A 19,596-nucleotide genomic window follows, 5' to 3' on the forward strand; every position below is an offset into this window, starting at 1 on the left:
GGATCAGTCCACCGACTCAGAGCAGTCACAAAGAATGTAAATTTCTTCTTCATAAGCTTCACCGATGGCATTCTTCAAAATATAAGAGCAGCAGGTGTACAGGAACAACACAGCTGCAAGTTCTGCAAGTTCTGATCCTCATTGCACATCTTTCAGACTTGGACACGAGTTACTTTTTTTTTCATCACTGGATCTAAATCTTTCCTATTCAGCTGCATCTTCATTGCACAAACTACTGCGAATCATGGCAACAACTCATTTGCACATTTTCAGTGGTTATTGGGGATGGTGATGCGCACATAGTTCACAAGTGAACAAGAAAACTAATTTTTAAATCATTGCTGTGCGTTATCTTGAGAGCAAAATAAAAAGGTGGGAGTAAGAAAAAAATAATACGAAATAAGAAAATCATGAACAAACATCCTGTTTAATTTTTGGATTTTTGCATATCTAGTGGAAATCTGTCAAGCTTTAATTAGATGATGGCTTGGGCATAAAATTAATACTAGATCTAAACCCAGTCTGAACATAGCCCACCTGAGCCAGTGAACATTTTGCTTTATTGGAACTTATGTGGGCTATCATTCAATGATAGCTTCTTTAAGGCTCGGTACATAATTTCTCCTTTTACCTTCCCACCATCTAGAGCCCCAACCTGTTCTTCTATATAAAGCAGCGATTTGATCACACTTCTTTCAATATTTGGACAGCATTCTGTATTCACAATATGTGGTCGGGGACGAGCTGTCTGTCCGTGGGCGTGGGGAAGAGAGTGGAAGTTTTGTTGCCTCCATCACAGTGAGGGGGTGTTTGGAGTCACTGTGATGGACGTTTGTGTTGGGGCTATGTGTCTTGTGTTCTTTTTTTCTATGACTGCTATGTAGTTTCGTTCGGTACTTCGGTACCGAATGACAAATAAAGCTCTGTTATACTGTTATACTGTTATTGGCCACTTCTCCATTGGAGAAACAAGATGCAACCTTGAGTCACTATGCTGTGAAGCAGCTGTGTTTATTTGGTAGGTGTGCCGAGAGCTCCCAAATGTTCACAGTTCACCATCTAATTCTGCACAACCTTCCCTGACAGCAGTGATTTGACCACTCAGTGTCACTCTTTGAACCAGCAGATCAATAGGCTGGAAGGTGGTGTTGTTGGGGGAGGGTGGGTTCCGGGTCCTGCAATCAAGTTGGGTTTCAAGTCTCGAGTTATCGCAACTCATGGTTGACAGATTGGCTGTAGGGTCAGATTCACATTGGAATAGAAATGTTCGAGACTTTCTTTGTAACTTCACTTATTTTGTTACAAAAGTTCAACCTTTTGGAAGGAAGTCAAACAGCAAATATTTTCTCTATATATCACTGTCTATATCTCCCGTTTCCCTTTCCCCTGACTCTCAGTCTGAAGAAGGGTAGGCAACAAAAGCTTTCACTGTACCTCAGTACACGTGACAAGAAACTAAGCTAAACTAAACCCGAAACGCCACCCATTCGTTTTCTCCAGAGATGCTGTGACTCGCTGAGTTACTCCAGCTTTGTGTATCTATCTTCGCATATAAAGAGCCAGCCATATCAGGCCAGAGCCTGATGACTTACAATATGTTTTTGATACCCATGTGGTAACACCTGGTGGCAACCCAAGGGCAGAATGAACCATCAGCGCTAGAGGACGGCGTCTTGGTGTGGGAGGCGCTAGCCATGGGGTCGGTACCTGAGTTGGTATTTAAGGCCGGGAAACGCCCATGACCAGGGGTGGAGTATGGAGCTGTATTAGAAAGAATAAACACGTCTAGTGCACTCAACTCGTGTCCGATTAGTTTTTGGCGGGACTCCTTCTCGTCCCGCTACATTGGTGACCCCGACGTGATGTGAAGTGGAACACCAAAGTGGGCAATCCAAGTTGTCACGAGGGCACGAGCGCACGACTGAGTTGTAGTGTCCATGAGCGGGATGGCCTCCGGCCACCGCGTAAAACGGTCAACCACCGTAAGTAGGTGTGAAACACCCTGGGACGGCGGCAGCGGCCCCACGATGTCCACATGTATGTGATCGAACCGCTGGCGTGGCACTGCGAAGTCCTGAACGGGCGCCCGGACGTGGCGATGCACGTTTGATGCCTGGCACGGGATGCACGTCCAGGCCCAGCGAGTGACCTGCTTTCGAAGTCCGTGCCACATAAACCTTGCAGACACCATAGCGACCGTGGCCCAGATGGATGGGTGGGCCAGCCCATGGATCACCTCAAAGACGCGACAGCTCCAGGCCGCCGGAACGATGGGCCTCGGCTGACCCATGGACACGTCACAGAGCATGAAACCCAAGGGACCCAACGGCACATCCTCAAACACCAAGCCAGAGATCGCGGTGCGGTACGCCGGCATCTCATCGTCCGCCAGATGGGCCGCTGCCAAGGCGGAGTAATCTATTCCCGAGGCTGGGTTAAGCACGGCTGTAATTGTCGGACGGGACAAAGCATCCGCCACGAGGTTGCATTTCCCGGTAATGTGTCAGATGTCCGTTGTATACTCCGAAATAGCCCCCAGCTGGCGCTGCTGACGGGCGGACCAAGGATCGGAAACCTTCGCAAAAGCAAACGTGAGGGGCTTGTGGTCCGTGAAGGCTACGAAGGAACGGCCCTCGAGGATGTACCGGAGGAGGTGTAATGTGAGCAACTCCCGGTTCGAAAGCGCTCAGGTGATGGCTAAAGAAGGCGAGAGGCCGCCAACAGCTGTTCCAACACGCCGCTGACCGCAGAGTCCATCTATGGTAATATTAACTTTTGTTTCTAGATGCAAAATATACTCTTGCCAATTAACCATACAGTGATACCCCATGAATTTCAGTGCACTGAATAGCTCTTGGATTCTGCAGCTGTGGCATGTATAAATACCTACTATAAATCAATTGTTGATATCTTAATAATTTCGAATTTACTTGTAAACTCTAGGCAACCAGTTTAAGTAATCATTTATAGCCATAGAAAATATTAAGGTAATCAATTTATAGAGGTATTTAATCATTTACATATACATTTTAAACTAAAATAGTGGAAAAAATATCATTTAAAATGATGCAAGATTAAAGGTCGTCACAAAATGCTGAAGTAACTCAGCGGGACAGGCAGATTAAGATGCAGGATTAAGTCAAGGACCAAATAAGACAAAGTGACTGCGATGTATTCTGCTTAATTTTCTAATTCAGTTACCTTATAAAGTAGTATAAAAAATTAACATGATTTTTTTGGGAACTTATTTTCCTCTGTCTCTTGACACAGTTAATAGTCTTTAGAAGCATGTGCTCTACTCACCCTGATTACATATCGTTGCCTGAACTGGATAGTCCCAAAAAGGCCAAAGATGATAGTGATAATGTGCAAAAAGTTAGCCAGGATAGGTGCCCATTGATAGCCAAGAAAATCAAAGATCTGTCTCTCCAACACAAATACCTGTTTAAAAAAAAAGAAAGAAAAATATGAACATAATTGCCACAGAATCATATACACCACAGAAATAGCTGCTTTGCTCACTATGTCTATTCTGATCTTTTTGTCCATTCACACATACTCCATTTGCCCACATTAACTCTAGGTCTTGCCTATTTGAGTGTCTATCTGAATGTCTCTTAAATGTATTGATTGTATCTGACATCACTATCTTTTCTGGTAGTGAATTCCAAATATTAACCACTCTCTGTGTACACAACTTTCCCTTCAAAAGCATTTTAAAATTCCTTCCCCTCATCTTAAGCAATGCCCTTGTTTGTGTCTTTTGACCCAACATTTGCAGTTCCTTGTATTTGTGTTCTACTGCTCCACTTCAAAATCTTCTCCAGTTAGGCCTACTTTGAAGAAGTTCTCTTCCTCTCTCTAACAGGCGTTTTGTGAGACCCTCCCTCACCTTTGTGTGATTTCTACTGCTCTCCTGCTCTTCGACCATTCTGAAGAAGGGTTCCAACCTGAAATGTCAACCATCCATTTCTCCAGAGATGCTGCCAGACTGGCTGAGGTACTCCTGTGTCTTTAAAAAAAATAAACCAGCATCTGCAGTTCCTTGTGTCCCCCTTGTTAAATATACCTATTATGGGAAAACAGATTCTGACTATCTACCTAATCTAACCCTCTTAAAACTCACTCCAGCACAACCATATCCTTCCCATAGTGCAGTGACAGAACTGCTCAAAGTGCGTTAAACCAGTTTTGTGAAACACTAATTTGTGAAAGGAGCAGTTTCTGACACTGTTGCTATTTTCCCAAAGAGTAGGAGACTGAAAATGAACTCTCTCCCAGTGAACAAAGAAATGTTCCTAAACCAGGCAGAAATGTTCCTAAAATGTGCTGGCTCGAAGGGCCGAATGGCCTACCCCTGCACCTATTGTCTATTGTCTATTGTCTAAACCAAAACCATTTCTGGTTTTCCTATATATTATTCATGTAGGTTGGTATAATGAATAAAGTACAATTTTTATAAAAAATTAACAAAAATTACATATTATATTTCTGCCATTTTTTCATGCTGCTCAGAAGGATGCTCAGGCAAAAGTTGAGCTGTTTTATCCATTTATTAACTAAGCAAGTGTTGCCATAATTTGATTAAATATATTGTTACACACTATAATTTTGTATCTAAAATTAATAACATGATAAAATCTTCACAGAATTGAGGTACAAAATAAAACACCATGTGGGTAATTTCCAAAATAATTAGAAAGTAAATCTGTCACTTCCACTGTGTACCCACCTAATATTATACCTCTAATTAATAGTCTACGTCCCATATAATTATTTGCTTATAACAACAGAAGGCAAATGAATAACCAATGTTTCTCCATCTGTTTTCAAAATCAATGTAGCCAACTGAAGAAATCTGGTTCAAGGCATACAATTGGGAGTCACTTATCAAAGGCATACATGCCCATATGTATTGAACTCGTATGTGTTCTCATAAGGACTGTATAAGTAACACGGAAAAGGCTCCAATATTTCATTATTTATGCTCATTACATGGATATGGCATCAACAGAGAGAATTAATAGTAGAAACTATGCCTGCCATTTCTGTGGATTTTTAAATACAACATGTATATTCAGACAAATAAACCCACAACAAAGTTTTAGCAGGACATAACTCCCAAATATTTAAAATGGCACCATAATCACTACTGATTTCACATGGTCATGTAATTTATCATCTGATCAGACACTGTATATTCACTTCAAGTCATTGCGGAAGCATTGGAATACACTTTCATAGTGTGTTAGTAGCTGATGATAGAAACTGAATAACTACATTGCTGCATCTGGGATTTGTATGTTTACCAACTGAAAAGATATCCACACGAGGAACAATTTACAGAAGCCAAATAACTGATAAACTTGCATGTCTTTGCAATCCAATGTCAGGATGTGGGAGGAAACCAGAGCACCCGAAAGAAACTCACACGATCACAGGGAGAACGTAAAAACTCCATACAGATAGCACCGTAGTCAGGATCGATCTTGGGTCTCTGGCGCTGTAAGACAGCAACTCTACCATTGTGCCACCTTGTATCCAAGTTTTGGATGATGTCTTGTTGCTGCTTCCAACTTTTGTAAAAATAAAGTTTCATCATCTTTGCTACCAACTTCCACCCTGCGCTTAATTTCACTTGGTCCAAGTCTAACTCTTGACTTCTCCTACTCCATTTCAGGAGAATGGTGGGAGACCAAGATCCAATGCAAGCAAATGGGTTCCCATAGCTATGTTCATTTGTGAGGCAGCTCACCAGTCTCACTTGTCATACTCCATGCATTCACCCACAGGCTTGTTGTCGCAGATTTCCACTCCCTTCATACTTATTTCTCAAAGCTGCATTACAATATGTGGAATGCCCAAGAGCCTGAATAGTTTCAATTTTCTGGGAGAAATGCTGGCAATTATGCATTTTCATCCGTAAGTGCCAGAAAGATCAGGACTCCCATACAAGGAACTGTAAGCTTCATGATAGCCAATCAACTGTGCTCCAGCCCAGAGTTCAGAGGCAGAGCACTGATCTGCTGATGATTTCCACCTCTTGCGCTCAAAAATCTTCTGGCTGTATCTTTGGCAGATTTCATCTGATTTTTCAAGGTTTTGAAATGTGGCTGAATGTCAGAGAATGGCAGGATTGGGTGGAAGGTAAGATTAGGGATTGGGTGGTCAGTGCCGCTGCAAATAAGTATAGTCAGAGACTTGATGTCAAGTATCCCGACAGGCTTTGGGAGTATGCTACTAACTAGAGAGACAGAGCAAAATGCTGGAGCCAGAAGAACAAAGGAGCACAGTGTAAACTGTGCACGGTGACGTGATTGATATCTGGTGGGAGCAGAGTAACTTCATGGCTAGGCAGTATAGCCTTAAGAAGATAAGGTGCCTGGAACGGACATTTTGCAAAATAACTATAATGAGAAGGAGATATGAACAGGCAATGCAATTAAGAACTCTCTAGCCTGATAAGGAATGAAGATGTGTTTTGTTTATTCAACCGTTGGAGGAGTGACAACTTGAAATGATTGACTTCATAGTCATCAGAGCCTTGGGTTAGACAAAGGCTTCTTTTTGATGATGGAATAGAAAAATAGTATAAGAGAAGAGACATCGGCAGCAACAACCCGGGAACAACCATCGCAAGAAGAAGGGATCAGAGTGAGAAACTCAGAGAAGACTACCCCCTTTCAACGGAGTGAATCTGGTCAATTCATTCATAATATCAGAGTCCAAGTCATGAGTTTGAGATTTAGTTTAAGAAGTGATAAATTAAAATAGTAAAATAAATGAGAAGTTATCAGAAGTCAATGGTTTGCATGCATGTTTAAGTTACTCAAGTATTAATACATAGTAAGTTGCACAAAACCTTGGTTTAGTCATTTGTTTGACACATCAGTTGATATCTTATAGAGGTAATAGGGTCACCATAAGGTTTGATCAGGCCTCGCCATAGAACGCCAGTTGCTGATGGAAGGTCCAACATAATCCAAGGCCTCATTGGCCAGTCATATGATCCAACTTCAGAAATAGGTTTACTGCTTGAAGTTTCAAACAGGTTATGTGCAGAACTAACAGATAAGAATAAGAAAGCAGGAAACATAGGTGACCAATTACACCCAGAAATTTCTAAGATATCTACATTTACCAAAGTATTCATCACCTTGATTATCCAAGGCTGTTAACTGGCCTCGCAACACTATATTGGAATGAAATTGAATGAAGAGTACAGATCATCCTGACTGATAAGTAAGGTAAAGATAACTTTAAAAGAGGTTGGAGGCAGATTTTATAAAGATTGCCTCTGAAAAGATAAGTATTGTGATATCTGATTTCTTAGATATTTTGAGCAATCTTTGAATGATGAATAGACATAGATTTTATATGAAAAAAGTTCAGAATAGAGAGAGAAAATGCTCAAATGAAAATAAAGCTTATTGACCGGAAAAAGGAAATGTGAAAGTTAAATCGAAGAACACATTGAGACAAAGAATTGTCACAGTTGATGGTCAATGAAGAATTACTCAGCACTGAGTCATCAAAGATAACATCACGCTCTGTTGGAACACTGCAAAGAGCATATAAGAGATAAACTGTAACAATCAGTTACTGCAATTCAAAATGACTGGAGGTTTTTTCAACCAAGGGCATGCAGCCTAAAAAAGTTAATGAGAAAGGTAATCATCAGTAAAATAATAGTCTAGGTAAGAAAACAAGTGGAGATAATCATTCATATGATGAAAGAAGGCAATGTGAATTATATAGAGCCTTTAAGATTCACTGTTATTGAAAAAAGTCAAATTATAAGTTATCAAATGCAGCATTGAAAAGAGTGATTTAACAACAGTGTATTCTCATTCACTTGTAAAAGGGCAAAGGTTTACAAAAGTATTGTCAACATATTAAAGAAAATATACATAATGCAGAATTTTGATCTTAATCCTTGACTCCTATAACTTGTAAGTTTAATTTTACCAATTGTTGAAGTCTATCAATAATCTTTATAATTGTGGACAGCAATTAGGTGAAAATAAAAAGGGCATCAATACCTACAGTACATTTCCCCTCACTTACATCCAAAATGATTACAGTAATTTGATGGAGAGAAGGAATGGGTGACGTTTCGGGCTGAGACCTGAAACGTCACCCATTCCTTCTCTCCTAGATGCTGCCTGACCTACTGAGTTACTCCAGCATTTTGTGATACCTTCGATTTGTACCAGCATCTGCAGTTATTTTCCTACACAGTAATTTGATGAGTTGTTTCAGTAGAAATGATTGTAAATCTCATCTCTGCTTATTATTCCACTATTCTGTTCAATATACAGTGCATTCAGAAAGCATTCAGACCCGTTCACTTTTTCCATATTTTGTTACGTTACCTGAGGGTCACCCAACAGGACAACGACCCTAAGCACACAGCCAAGACAACGCAGGCGTGGCTTTGTGACAAGTCTGTGAATGTCCTTGAGTGGCCCAACCAGAGCCTGGACTGGAACCCAATCAAACATCTCTGGAGGGACTTGAAAACAGCTGTGCATCGACACTCCCCTTCCAACCTGACAGAGCTTGAGAGGATCTGCAGAGAAGAATGGGAGAAATTACCCACATACAGGTGTTCCAAACTTGTAGCATCATACCCAAGAAAACGAGGCTGTAATCCCTGCCAAAGTTGTCTCAACAAAGTACTGAGTAAAGGGTCTGGATACTTATGTAAATGTGATATTTCAGTTATTTCTTTTTAATTAGTTTGCAAAAATTTCTAAACACCTGTTTTCGATTTTTTATTATGGGGTATTGTGTGTAGATTGATGATATAAAAAAATAAGGCTGATGTTTTCATTGGTGCGGAGGGCCGTGACTGTGACGGACCAGGCTCTTCACATGAAGACTGATTCTCTCCATGTTGGGGTGATGCTCTAGGAGAATCTTTGCCAAAGATGATCGCAAAATGCAATCTGTCTCTCCCTCCAGAAACCAGAAATGAATCTGATTTTTGTTTAGTGGGTAAACTGGCATAAAGAGCTGACAGTAAAATCCTGTATTCAGCATTGTAGCCAATAATGTGTCCGCCTGTCCTATTCAATACTCAAAGCAGAGTTTTCTGTAAATTCACTCTGTACTATGCACTTTTAGTGTTATTTGGAAAAGCATGTTATTCTGCAGCCTCTTGCATTCTTGTGCTATACCAGGACATGATGCATCCAGTCAGGACTGGACCACTGGTGGAATGTGCAGCATGCATAATAAGTGTGGTGATATAGTGAAGGGGGATCTAATATGATTGATCTACATCCTTTCTTCTTAAGGAGTTGACCCATAATAAAATAGATATGGATATGGTAGTCACATGCAAAATATATGTAGCACTGATTATATGTGGCAAGTATAAATAAGCTGATAGAGAATGACACCAAAGGCAGTTCAAAAGTAGCCCTGGTACTTTATGGTAGGCCTGGCACTTTATGGAAGGCCGGCATAGGATCGGCCGGGCACTTCTGAAGGCTGGCGCTGAGCCCGGTAAAACGTGCCGGCAACATTTATATCATAAGCAGAATGGGGACCCGGTCCCAGAGTCTTGGTGTGCGAGTCTGTCAACTCCGCAACACGACAGCGATTCTCAAGTCTTCCCAGTGTGAGGTCTGCATCACATATAAGTTCATCCCGCACCTTGTCATTAAGAATACCATATACCAGTCTGTCATGAATGAGACTGTCGCACATGTTTTCGAATGCGCATCGGCGAGCAATGGTTTTTAAAGAGCTGATAAAGGCTTCGACTGGCTCACCTTGCAGCTGGCTGCGCGCAAAAAATCTGTGGCGCTCCATTACGAGATTGGTGCGTAGCTCACACAGCTGTCTGAACTTGTTCAGTAGTCGGGCAGGATCATCTATAGATTCTACCGGGACGATCTGAATGATCGCGGGATCCAACTGGGCTGGAGCGTAGTGGAACCGGTGTGCACGTCGAATGGCTTCTGTAATGCCAAGTTGATGAGAATAGATTCACGAATTTCTGGTGGTGCATCATGATGTGCTGCACGGATATATACGTTGAAGTCCTCTTCGAAGATGCGCCAACACTCGTGAGGTTGCCATCAAATACGAGCGGATCAGGCTTGCAAAACGCAGTAGCCATAGCGAGAAACAAACAGAACAAAAAAAACCAAGCTAAAATAAACCGGAACCAAACTCGGCGAGTATAGGGTCCAAAACTTCTGACACCATGTTGTTTAATCAGACCGATACACAGGAGTAACAACTCATAGTCTTTATTGTAACACTAGCAGAGGAAACATTATATGTTATTGTCTCCGTAGTCAGCATCAAGTCTCCTGCTGTGAGACGGAGGCAGGCAGTTTACATAGTCCAGGTCGGGATGAAGATCCGGACTGGACCACAGGTGGAATGTGCAGCATGCATAATAAGTGTAGTGATAGATAAAGTGAAGGCGATCTAATATGATTGATCTACAATCCCTGGGATGGTGGGACTGTCATATGAGGAAAGATTGGAAAGACTGGACTTGTATTCACTGGAGTTTAGAAGGATGTGAGGGGATCTTATAGAAACCCCAACCCCGGGCACTTTCCCCTGCAACCGCACGAGATGCAACACCTGTCCCTTTACCTCCCCCCTCAACTCCATCCAAGGACCCAAACAGTCTTTCCAGGTGAAACAAAGGTTCACCTGCACCTCCTCCAACCTCATCTATTGCATCCGCTGCTCTAGATGTCAACTTATTTACATCGGCGAAACCAAGCGCAGGCTCGGCGATCGCTTCGCTGAACACCTGCGCTCGGTCCGCATTAACCAAACTGATCTCCCGGTGGCCGAACACTTCAACTCCCCCTCCCATTCCCAATCTGACCTTTCTGTCATGGGCCTCCTCTAGTGCCATAGTGAGGTCTACCGGAAATTGGAGGAACAGCACCTCATATTTCGCCTGGGCAGTTTGCAGCCCAGTGGCATGAACATCGACTTCTCCAACTTTAGATAGTTCCTCTGTCCCTCCCTTCCCCTCCTCCTTCCCAGATCTCCCTCTATCTTCCTGTCTCCACCTATATCCTTCCTTTGTCCCGCCCCCCTGACATCAGTCTGAAGAAGGGTCTCGACCCGAAACGTCACCCATTCCTTCTCTCCCGAGATGCTGCCTGACCTGCTGAGTTACTCCAGCATTTTGTGAATAAATCGATTTGTACCAGCATCTGCAGTTATTTTCTTATACTATATAAAATTATAAAAGGACTGGACAGGCAAGATGCAGGAAAAAAATTACCCAATGTTGGGGGAGTCCAGAACTAGTGGCCACAGTCTAAGAATAAAGGGGATGCCATTTAAAACTGAGATGAGAAAACACTTTTTCACCCAGAGAGTTGTGAATTTGAGGAATTCTCTACCATAGAAGGCTGTAGAGCCCAATTCACTGGATGAATTTATAAGAGAGTTAGATAGAGCTCTAGGGGCTAGCGGAATCAAAGGATATGGGGAGAAGGCAGGCATGAGTTATTGATTGTGGATAATTAATCAAAATGATCCTTACAAAGACCACCCTCTTCACTATCAACACTTACACCAATTTTAGTGTCAGCTGCAAACATGCTAATCATACATCCTCCATTCATATCCAAATTTCAATGTATATAACAAACGGCAAGAATCCAGTACGGAATCGTTGGTACACCATTGATCACTATCTTTCAGTCATTCAAAACAATCCCCTACCATCAGCTTCAAAGCAATTTTGGATCCAATTTGCCAATTAGTCCTGTATCTCTAACCTATTGAACTAGTTTCCATGTGGGACTTTGTCAAAGGTCTTATTGATGTCGATATACGCTACATCAACTGCACATCATTTGTAGACATTTTGTTACCTCTTTGAACAATTCAATCAAATCAGTCGGATTGGATCTCTCACAATAAAAGTATGCTGGTTATCTTTATTAATCCCTGCATTTTCAAATGTCAATTAATCCAGACCCCCAAATTATTTTCCAATAACTTCTCTTCAGCTGACATTAGACTCAAACTGGCTTGTAATTTGCTAAAGATAGACATAAAATGCTGGAGTTACTCAGCCGGACAGGCAGTATCTCTGGATAAAAGGAATGGGTGACGTTTTGGGTCGAGACCCTTCTGAATTACCCCTGCTGCCCTCGAATAAAGGTATCACATTTTCTGTTCTCCGGCATTTCACCTGTGGCCAGAGATTTAAAAACCTGTCAGGGCCCCAGCAATCATTTTCCTCACCCCTACAGCATCCTGGTATATATCTCATTAGGCCCTAGAGATTATCCACCTTTAGGACCATTATGACATCTAATACCTCCTCGTTTTTAATAATAAGATTCCAGAATTTTCTCAGGAATGGGGAAATTGAAAACTAGAGGGCCTAGCTTTAAGATGAGAGGGGAAAGATTTAATAGGAACCTGCTGTGCATTTTTTTTTCAAACAGAGCATGGTATGTAGAGGGAAAGAGCTGCCAGAGGAAGTGGTTGAGGCAGGTACAAGAACAACATGGATAGGGATGGTTTAGAGGGATGTGGGTTAAATGTGGACAATTGGGCCGAGCATGGATGGGGATCTTGGGCAGCATTGAAGAGTTGGGCCATAGAAATATATGGCTCTAATTTCATAATTTCCCCTTTTCTGAATTCACAACTCCAATGCCCTTCTCCTTTGTGAAAGCAGATAAAGTGACATTTCTTTGACACTTCTTTTATGCCTGAGCTCCATACACAGATTTCCATTTTCGTCAATATTGGCCTCTTACTCTGATTATTCTCTTGCCCTTAATATTCCTTTGGATTTTCTTTATCTTGACCGCCAGTGATATTTTGTGTCCCCTCTTTGCCCTTCTAAGTACTTTTAAGTTCCTGCCTCCCTATACTTTCTATACTCTCAAGGGACCTCCATTTTCTGTTCCATACCATCCTTGAAGAATTTCCAGTCAGTGTTTTTTACATAACAATTTTTTTTCACAATAGTACTACATTGAAACACAAGGTGTGACATATTTGACTTATGTTACAGTTCTGATTTTAACCTGCCACTATTTTTGCTTAAATTTTAGAAGGCCTGCATTCATAAAGTGATTCCAATATTACACTGAATCTTGTCCATGAACCAGTATATTTAGCCTTTTTGAAAGCAATGTTAATCTTCTGCTGGAAGAAAGAAAAATAATTAGCAGCAGTGCAAATTCTAGGAACTAGTTTTTGGATACCAGCTCCTGGAAACTGAACTAAAATTGTATAATTGTCCTGGTTAAATAAATAGACATTCAGCAGACAGCATTGATTAACCTTTTCAGAAATGTAATTAGAAAAATCATTAGCGAAATATGCCATTAAGAATTATCCTTTTACCTCTGGGACAGTAGTTTGAACACAACACACAGATGGGATGAAAGTCATAAGTGAAATCAGTGTGATGGACTCCACTTCGTTCCCTGTGGATGCTCATCTGCAGAATAGGAACTGCCCTAGTCTTAGCACTAATTGGCTCAGTAAAACATCCTGGACAGTAAGCAAAAGCCATCTTGCATTCTGATTTAGACCAACTTAAGCACAGTCCTTTAAATCCAATGTAATTTTAATAGAATCTATTTCTCAGCAGGCTATTAATTGCAAATTATATCAAAAGTAATTTTTGTCTCATTGTTTTGACTGTATTCTAGACATCCTTCATATTTAAAGCCATCATGCTCTTTTACCAAGCATTCACTCTGTTGGTCAGTATTTCAACTCATACTTTCACCTCGATACTTTTAATGACTACAGGACATAGTTTTGGGGTGAATGTCATCGAAATAATTCCTATTTTATCATCTTATCTCTGGTCATTAAAGAAGTAGTCACCTTAAATCCATACAAAACGATCCGCAAAGTTCTTCAATGAGACAGAATTGGCTTCAATTTCACAAATTACATAGAAATGCCTCTATTTTATTTTGCACAGAAACCATGGAAAAGGTTAATTGGCTCAACAAAATCACTCCTTCCGCAGAATGCGCACAAGGCATCTCTCTTCCCAATTTAAGTCGTTACACCTCCTGGGGAAATATTCTGATGTCCAACCCCCAATATTAATACAATAACTCATCAACCTTGACCAGTTGTTCTCAAGATTCACCATAGAAATCATCATGCCCCTCACAAAAAGATGAAAATAGTTCATCAACATTTAACATTTTATATTTGGATTTTCAGTGCTGAACCCTATGTTTTTTTAAAACTAAGTACGCTTCCAAACAGTTATTCCTCTTCCCATGTACTACCTCTCCCTTCAACCTGTCTGGGTTTTGTTGGTCAGAACTGTCCACGATATTAGTCTTCTGGAACTGTGTAGCTGTTTTTCACTCCCTGAGAAAATTTGCCATATTATGCCTGGCACATTATCCAATTGCTTGGCTTGGATCTGACAAATATATCCACATAAGGTAAAAAGCACTCCTGAAACATGTGATAATTTAATTGGGCACCATTTTCACTCATGAATGGGGTTTCAGAGCACAGTACCATTGTAGGTTTTGTTATTTAAATGATTTTCAAAACTGATGTTTCCATATGTTTCTAAGATAACATTCAATCTGAAGTTAGACACAGAATGCTGGAGTAACTCAACGCGACGGGCAGCATCTCTGGAGAGAAGGAATGGGTAATGTTTCGGGTCGCGACCTTCTTCAGACTGACATCAGTCTGAAGAAGGATCTCGACCCCGAAACGTCATCCATTCCTTCTCTCCAGAGATGCTGCTGCCTGTCCCGCTGAGTTACTCCAGCATTTTGTGTCTACCTTCGATTTAAACCAGAATCTGCAGTTGTTTCCCACACATACAATCTAAACATATCTGAAGATTAACTGGATGAAATACCATATATCGGTGGTATGTTTAATTGCATAGCTTTCTGCCACTCTTACTTTATAATCAAGTTTGACTTTTACATTTAAGTTTACATTAAATTACTAAATGATTAATTCATTCAAGTTCATTGTATGCGTTTGTTGAGAATGTTTTGAGGGGGTGGAAGGGCCAACTTCAAAATCCAAAGTGACTGCAGATGAGAGAGAAGTAGGCAAGAGGTGAAGGATTATTTCGGCTCAGACAGCTACGTTATCATATATATATACAGCCGGAAACAGGCCTTTTCGGCCCTCCAAGTCCGTGCCGCCCAGCGATCCCCATACATTAACACTATCCTACACCCACTAGGGACAATTTTTACATTTACCCAGCCAATTAACCTACATACCTGTACGTCTTTGGAGTGTGGGAGGAAACCGAAGATCTCGGAGAAAACCCACGCAGGTCACGGGGAGAACGTACAAACTCCTTACAGTACAGCACCCGTAGTCAGGATCGAACCTGAGTCTCCGGCGCTGCATTCGCTGTAAAGCAGCAACTCTACCGCTGCGCTACCGTGCCGCCATCAATGATGATTCTTCCTGGAGGACTATAACCACCGCATCAAAACTTACATTTGTCCATATCATGTTCTCCTCTGCTACATTCTGATATGACTTACTTTAATCAAGAATGAGGGGACTGTATGCACAAGTATCTTGCCCTCTGTCTGGTTGATGTGACCAACCTGGTTGAATTGTTGTCAAGGTATACGAGATGTGAGTTATGGATGTTAGGCTTGCTGCACTGTGCAATGACTAAGACCTAGTGGAGTATATGTACTTTAAAACTTAAAACTGATTCAGATTTTTAGCAGGTGAGTGGTTGGTAGGGCAAGATGACTTCAGTAGCAGTTGGCAGGATATGATTTTGATGACGAATTCACTCAGCATTTTAAGTTTCTTCTTGGAAACTTCTTGGAAATGTCCAATTTCTTGGAACAAAACTCCTGACATATATTTCCACCATTTTTGCTCCGACTGCTTCCTGATCATATGCTGAACCAACATGTTGCTTTTTATTTTCCATCTCTTCCACCTTGGTCTTCAGTGTTTGATAATATTGGTGTGCATTGGTTTGCATATTCAGCCATTACTTAAATTCCAAAATTTTCCCCGCAAAAGATTGCAGTGTTATAGACATAGCCCAGCCCATCACACAAACCAGACTTCCTACCATTCACATCATCCACAACTGCCTTGGAAAACCAACCAACAGAATCAAAGACCTGTACCCCCCCCCCCTCCCCCGGTCATTTCTTCTTCTCCTTGCTCCTGTCTGGCAGAAGGTATAGAAGCTGAAAAATGCACTATCAGACAGGAACAAATTATTTATCTCTGTTCCCTGGCTCCTTCATGGTCCCTCCATAAGATAGGGTACTGCTCAATTCACTTCTACCCCATTGAGGATTCTGAATTTTGTCTATAGAACTGCTGCACTACAATGTTGAGAACAATATTCTGCACTTTGCATCTTCCCCTTTGCTCTGACTATTTCACTTGACTTTGACTTGATTATTTTTATATATATTATATCTGATCTGTTTGGAGAGCATGCAAAACAAAGCTTTTCACTGTTCCTCAGTACATAGAGCCATAAAGCGTGGAAACAGGACCTTCGGTCCAACTTGCCCACACCAACCAACATGTTCCATCTACACTATTCCCACCTGCCTGTGTTTAGCCCATATCCCACTAAACCTGTCCTATCCATGAACTCTTCCAATTGTTTCATGGATAGGACAATAAACCTAAACCCTAAGACTCCCAGTGCTCTCAAACCAGCAGCCCATCTGTCCCAATCCTCTACCCCAGCTACTTATCTGATCAACAGCTGACCCAACACAGGCTCCAATCAGGCTTGCCAGCAAGAGCCTGCTCAACTCCCTGCAGCTACTCACTGATCCACTGCATACGTACAACCCTGACAACAAAATTATTTTCAGAACTTTATGTCATGGTAAAACATCTCTCCACGAGGTTCAAATTTTCTTTAAATTGCCCTCACAATTCATGCAAGAAATATGTTTTCTCATTGAATGAAGCTGGGCCAATGTGAGATTAGGAGATCAGATGGCTTGCATCCATTTTGTTTGCATCCTCTTTCTTGGTTTCCAAGGACTGTAAGCACAGGCACAGTTATGCAGAATTAGATAGCCTGAAGATGGCAACTTGCATATTCTTGTTCGCATCTCTTTCATGCCGAAGATATATTATAATTATGGTTAGAAATGAGCTTCACCACATTGCTATTCAGCTATTTTCAAGAAGTTTCCATAATCCACAGACAAATTTACAAACTCGTTAATTTATATAGGTGAAATAACTTCTAGTTGTCCGAAGATTTTGATTGAGTCTGTGAGCCGTACAGCATATAAACATGCCCTTCAGCCCACCATGCCCATCAAGTCAAGTCAAGTTTATTTGTCACATACACATACACGATGTGTAGTGAACATTTTTTTGACATTCAAGAGGAGGCTATTGTCATGACACCAGAGTGCCAGATCAGCCACCTCCTCCCGGTAGGCCTTCTCATTGTTGTCGGAGATCCGGCCCACCACCACAGTGTCATCAGCAAACTTGATGATGGAGGGATCCCTCAAGATGGCGCAGTCCAGTCCAGTCGCCGTCGTGGTAGCTCTGCGGGAACTGGGCGTTTTTTTAAACTGATATGTTTATTTTTAAATTATCTCTAAGTGCTAACACACTAGCACTAGCACTAAATAATGAATGACCGGGAAACGCTCGTAAAATTAAACTCTAGTGCAACCGAAGGACTATTAAACACTATACTCACCGATTCAACGTGGCCGATAGAGATCATCAAAGGAGCGCACAGCAGCAGTGGGAGCGCAGCTCCGAGGGAAAGTCGGAAAATTCGGAAAAAACATCGAGGAAAGCAAGGGGGGATTCGGAACAGGCTGAGAGCCCAAGCCTTACGTCCACCTCTGCCCAGCATCCTTCTGGCCAATGTCCAGTCCCTGGAGAACAAGCTGGATGACCTCAGGGCGAGGATCAGATTCCAGAGGAACATAAAGAACTGCAACATCCTTTGTCTGACCGAGACATGGCTGACCCCGCTGGTGCCGGATCAGGTGATCTGCCCAACCAAGTCCTTCACTGTTTTCCGGGCGGACAGAACTGAAGAATCCGGGAAATCCAAGGGCAGAGGAGTCTGCTTCATGACCAACAACAACTGGTGCAATCCTGGAAATATTAAGACACTTTCCTGGCAAGGTGGTCATGCATCGCACTGCAACTATCCACATTAATTGCCTTTACCCGCATTAGGCCTTCTCTGCCTATGCAATTCAAGTACTCATCCAGATATTTCTAATGACTCAGTCAATGGATGAAAGTTATAAATCAATCCCACCAAGGTATTATAATTGGGTATAGTTTTGCTGTTCTTAGAAAAAAATCTATGTGCATAAAATTGGTCATTTTTGAATATTATTTTGATGAAAGGTCGTGAAAAATAGGTTAACCAGTTGTTGAGCAATTAAAACTTTTATTGCTGTTATATGTCTCACTTTTATCAACTGAAACAGAATGTTACTTTGAAGCTCTGCCAGATGCAGAGTAATTTAAAAAAAAATTGTGTCGATTCTCAGCATAGTAAAAGAAAATTAATTAAAAAAAGATAGCAATAGTGCTTAAAGAAGCAAAATCATAATGAACTAACTTCATTTTAAATTATAGTATAGCAAGTTGATAGCCGAAAACATTAATGAGATGTTTAATTAATCTATCCCTTCTGATAGCGCACACGAAGAGTAATTCACTTAGTTTCTTTGCATATGGTTTTGATGTGAACTAGGTAGGCATTTAAAAGTAGAAACAGCCAACAAGCAAAATCATTAAAAATGCTGAAAGTTTTTTTTTTCTTCATGGCAACTTATTTAATGAAGGAACAGTAAGATATTCCTAAGTAAAGATGATAAGAGGGTTGAATTGGAATGTGAATTTACTGGTATTCACAACATATTGTTGCTCTCGTCCCTCTTGTGTAGAGAGTGCAACTCACACAGTCAATGTAATCCTGATGAGTTGCTGCATTGCATACTGAAGTTAGCACACAGTCCTGCCATTGTTTATTAGTGGTGGAGGGGATGGATATAGAATCTAATAACCAGGACACTGGATAAACAAGCTATTCCATCCTGAATGGATTGAAGTTCTCAAATGATTTTACAGCAATAGCCATGCAGCCTAGTTGTGAGTATCCCCTTTTGTTTCTGATTCTTGCTCGATGGAGAATTGGAAACATAGAGCTTAGAAACAAGCTTTTTTTTTGCATAACTGAACTGGACCCACTTGCCTGTACTTGTCCAAGTGTCTTTTAATTGTCGTAATTGTACCTGCCTCTAACTCGTTTTTGTCTGGTAGCTCATTGCACCCACGGGTAGCCCCTGATCTTTTGGTGTAACCACCATCCTGAAATTACGATCTGTGAAACTCTTTTGCCTCCTGTGTTTCTCAGCAACTCCAATTGCCAGCTCAACTGATCCATGCAGTCTGAGAGGAGCTTCAGCTAAACATATTTCCTGTAAATGTAATTGTCTGATACCTTCAACTGCTCCATGATCTCCCACATCTGACCAGAGAGGCATACCACTCTACGAATAACATTACTGCCCTTTTAAAAACCAGTGGACATAAGAAATAAGGATGAATGCTGCCCATACCTTG

At 41.3% G+C, this 19,596-nt stretch overlaps 1 protein-coding gene across 1 annotated transcript in view; it reads right to left on the minus strand.

Moving 5' to 3' along the window:
- Positions 1–19,596, minus strand: part of nkain2 (sodium/potassium transporting ATPase interacting 2) — a 309,557-nt gene that overhangs the window by 192,653 nt on the left and 97,308 nt on the right. The window contains exon 2 of the mRNA XM_078399585.1: positions 3,304–3,441. Within this exon, the coding sequence (XP_078255711.1) occupies positions 3,304–3,441 (138 nt within the window). The remainder of the gene's footprint in view (positions 1–3,303; positions 3,442–19,596) is intronic.

This window comes from Rhinoraja longicauda, chromosome 5 (assembly GCF_053455715.1).
Source record: "Rhinoraja longicauda isolate Sanriku21f chromosome 5, sRhiLon1.1, whole genome shotgun sequence".
Classification (NCBI taxonomy): Eukaryota; Metazoa; Chordata; class Chondrichthyes; order Rajiformes; family Arhynchobatidae; genus Rhinoraja; species Rhinoraja longicauda.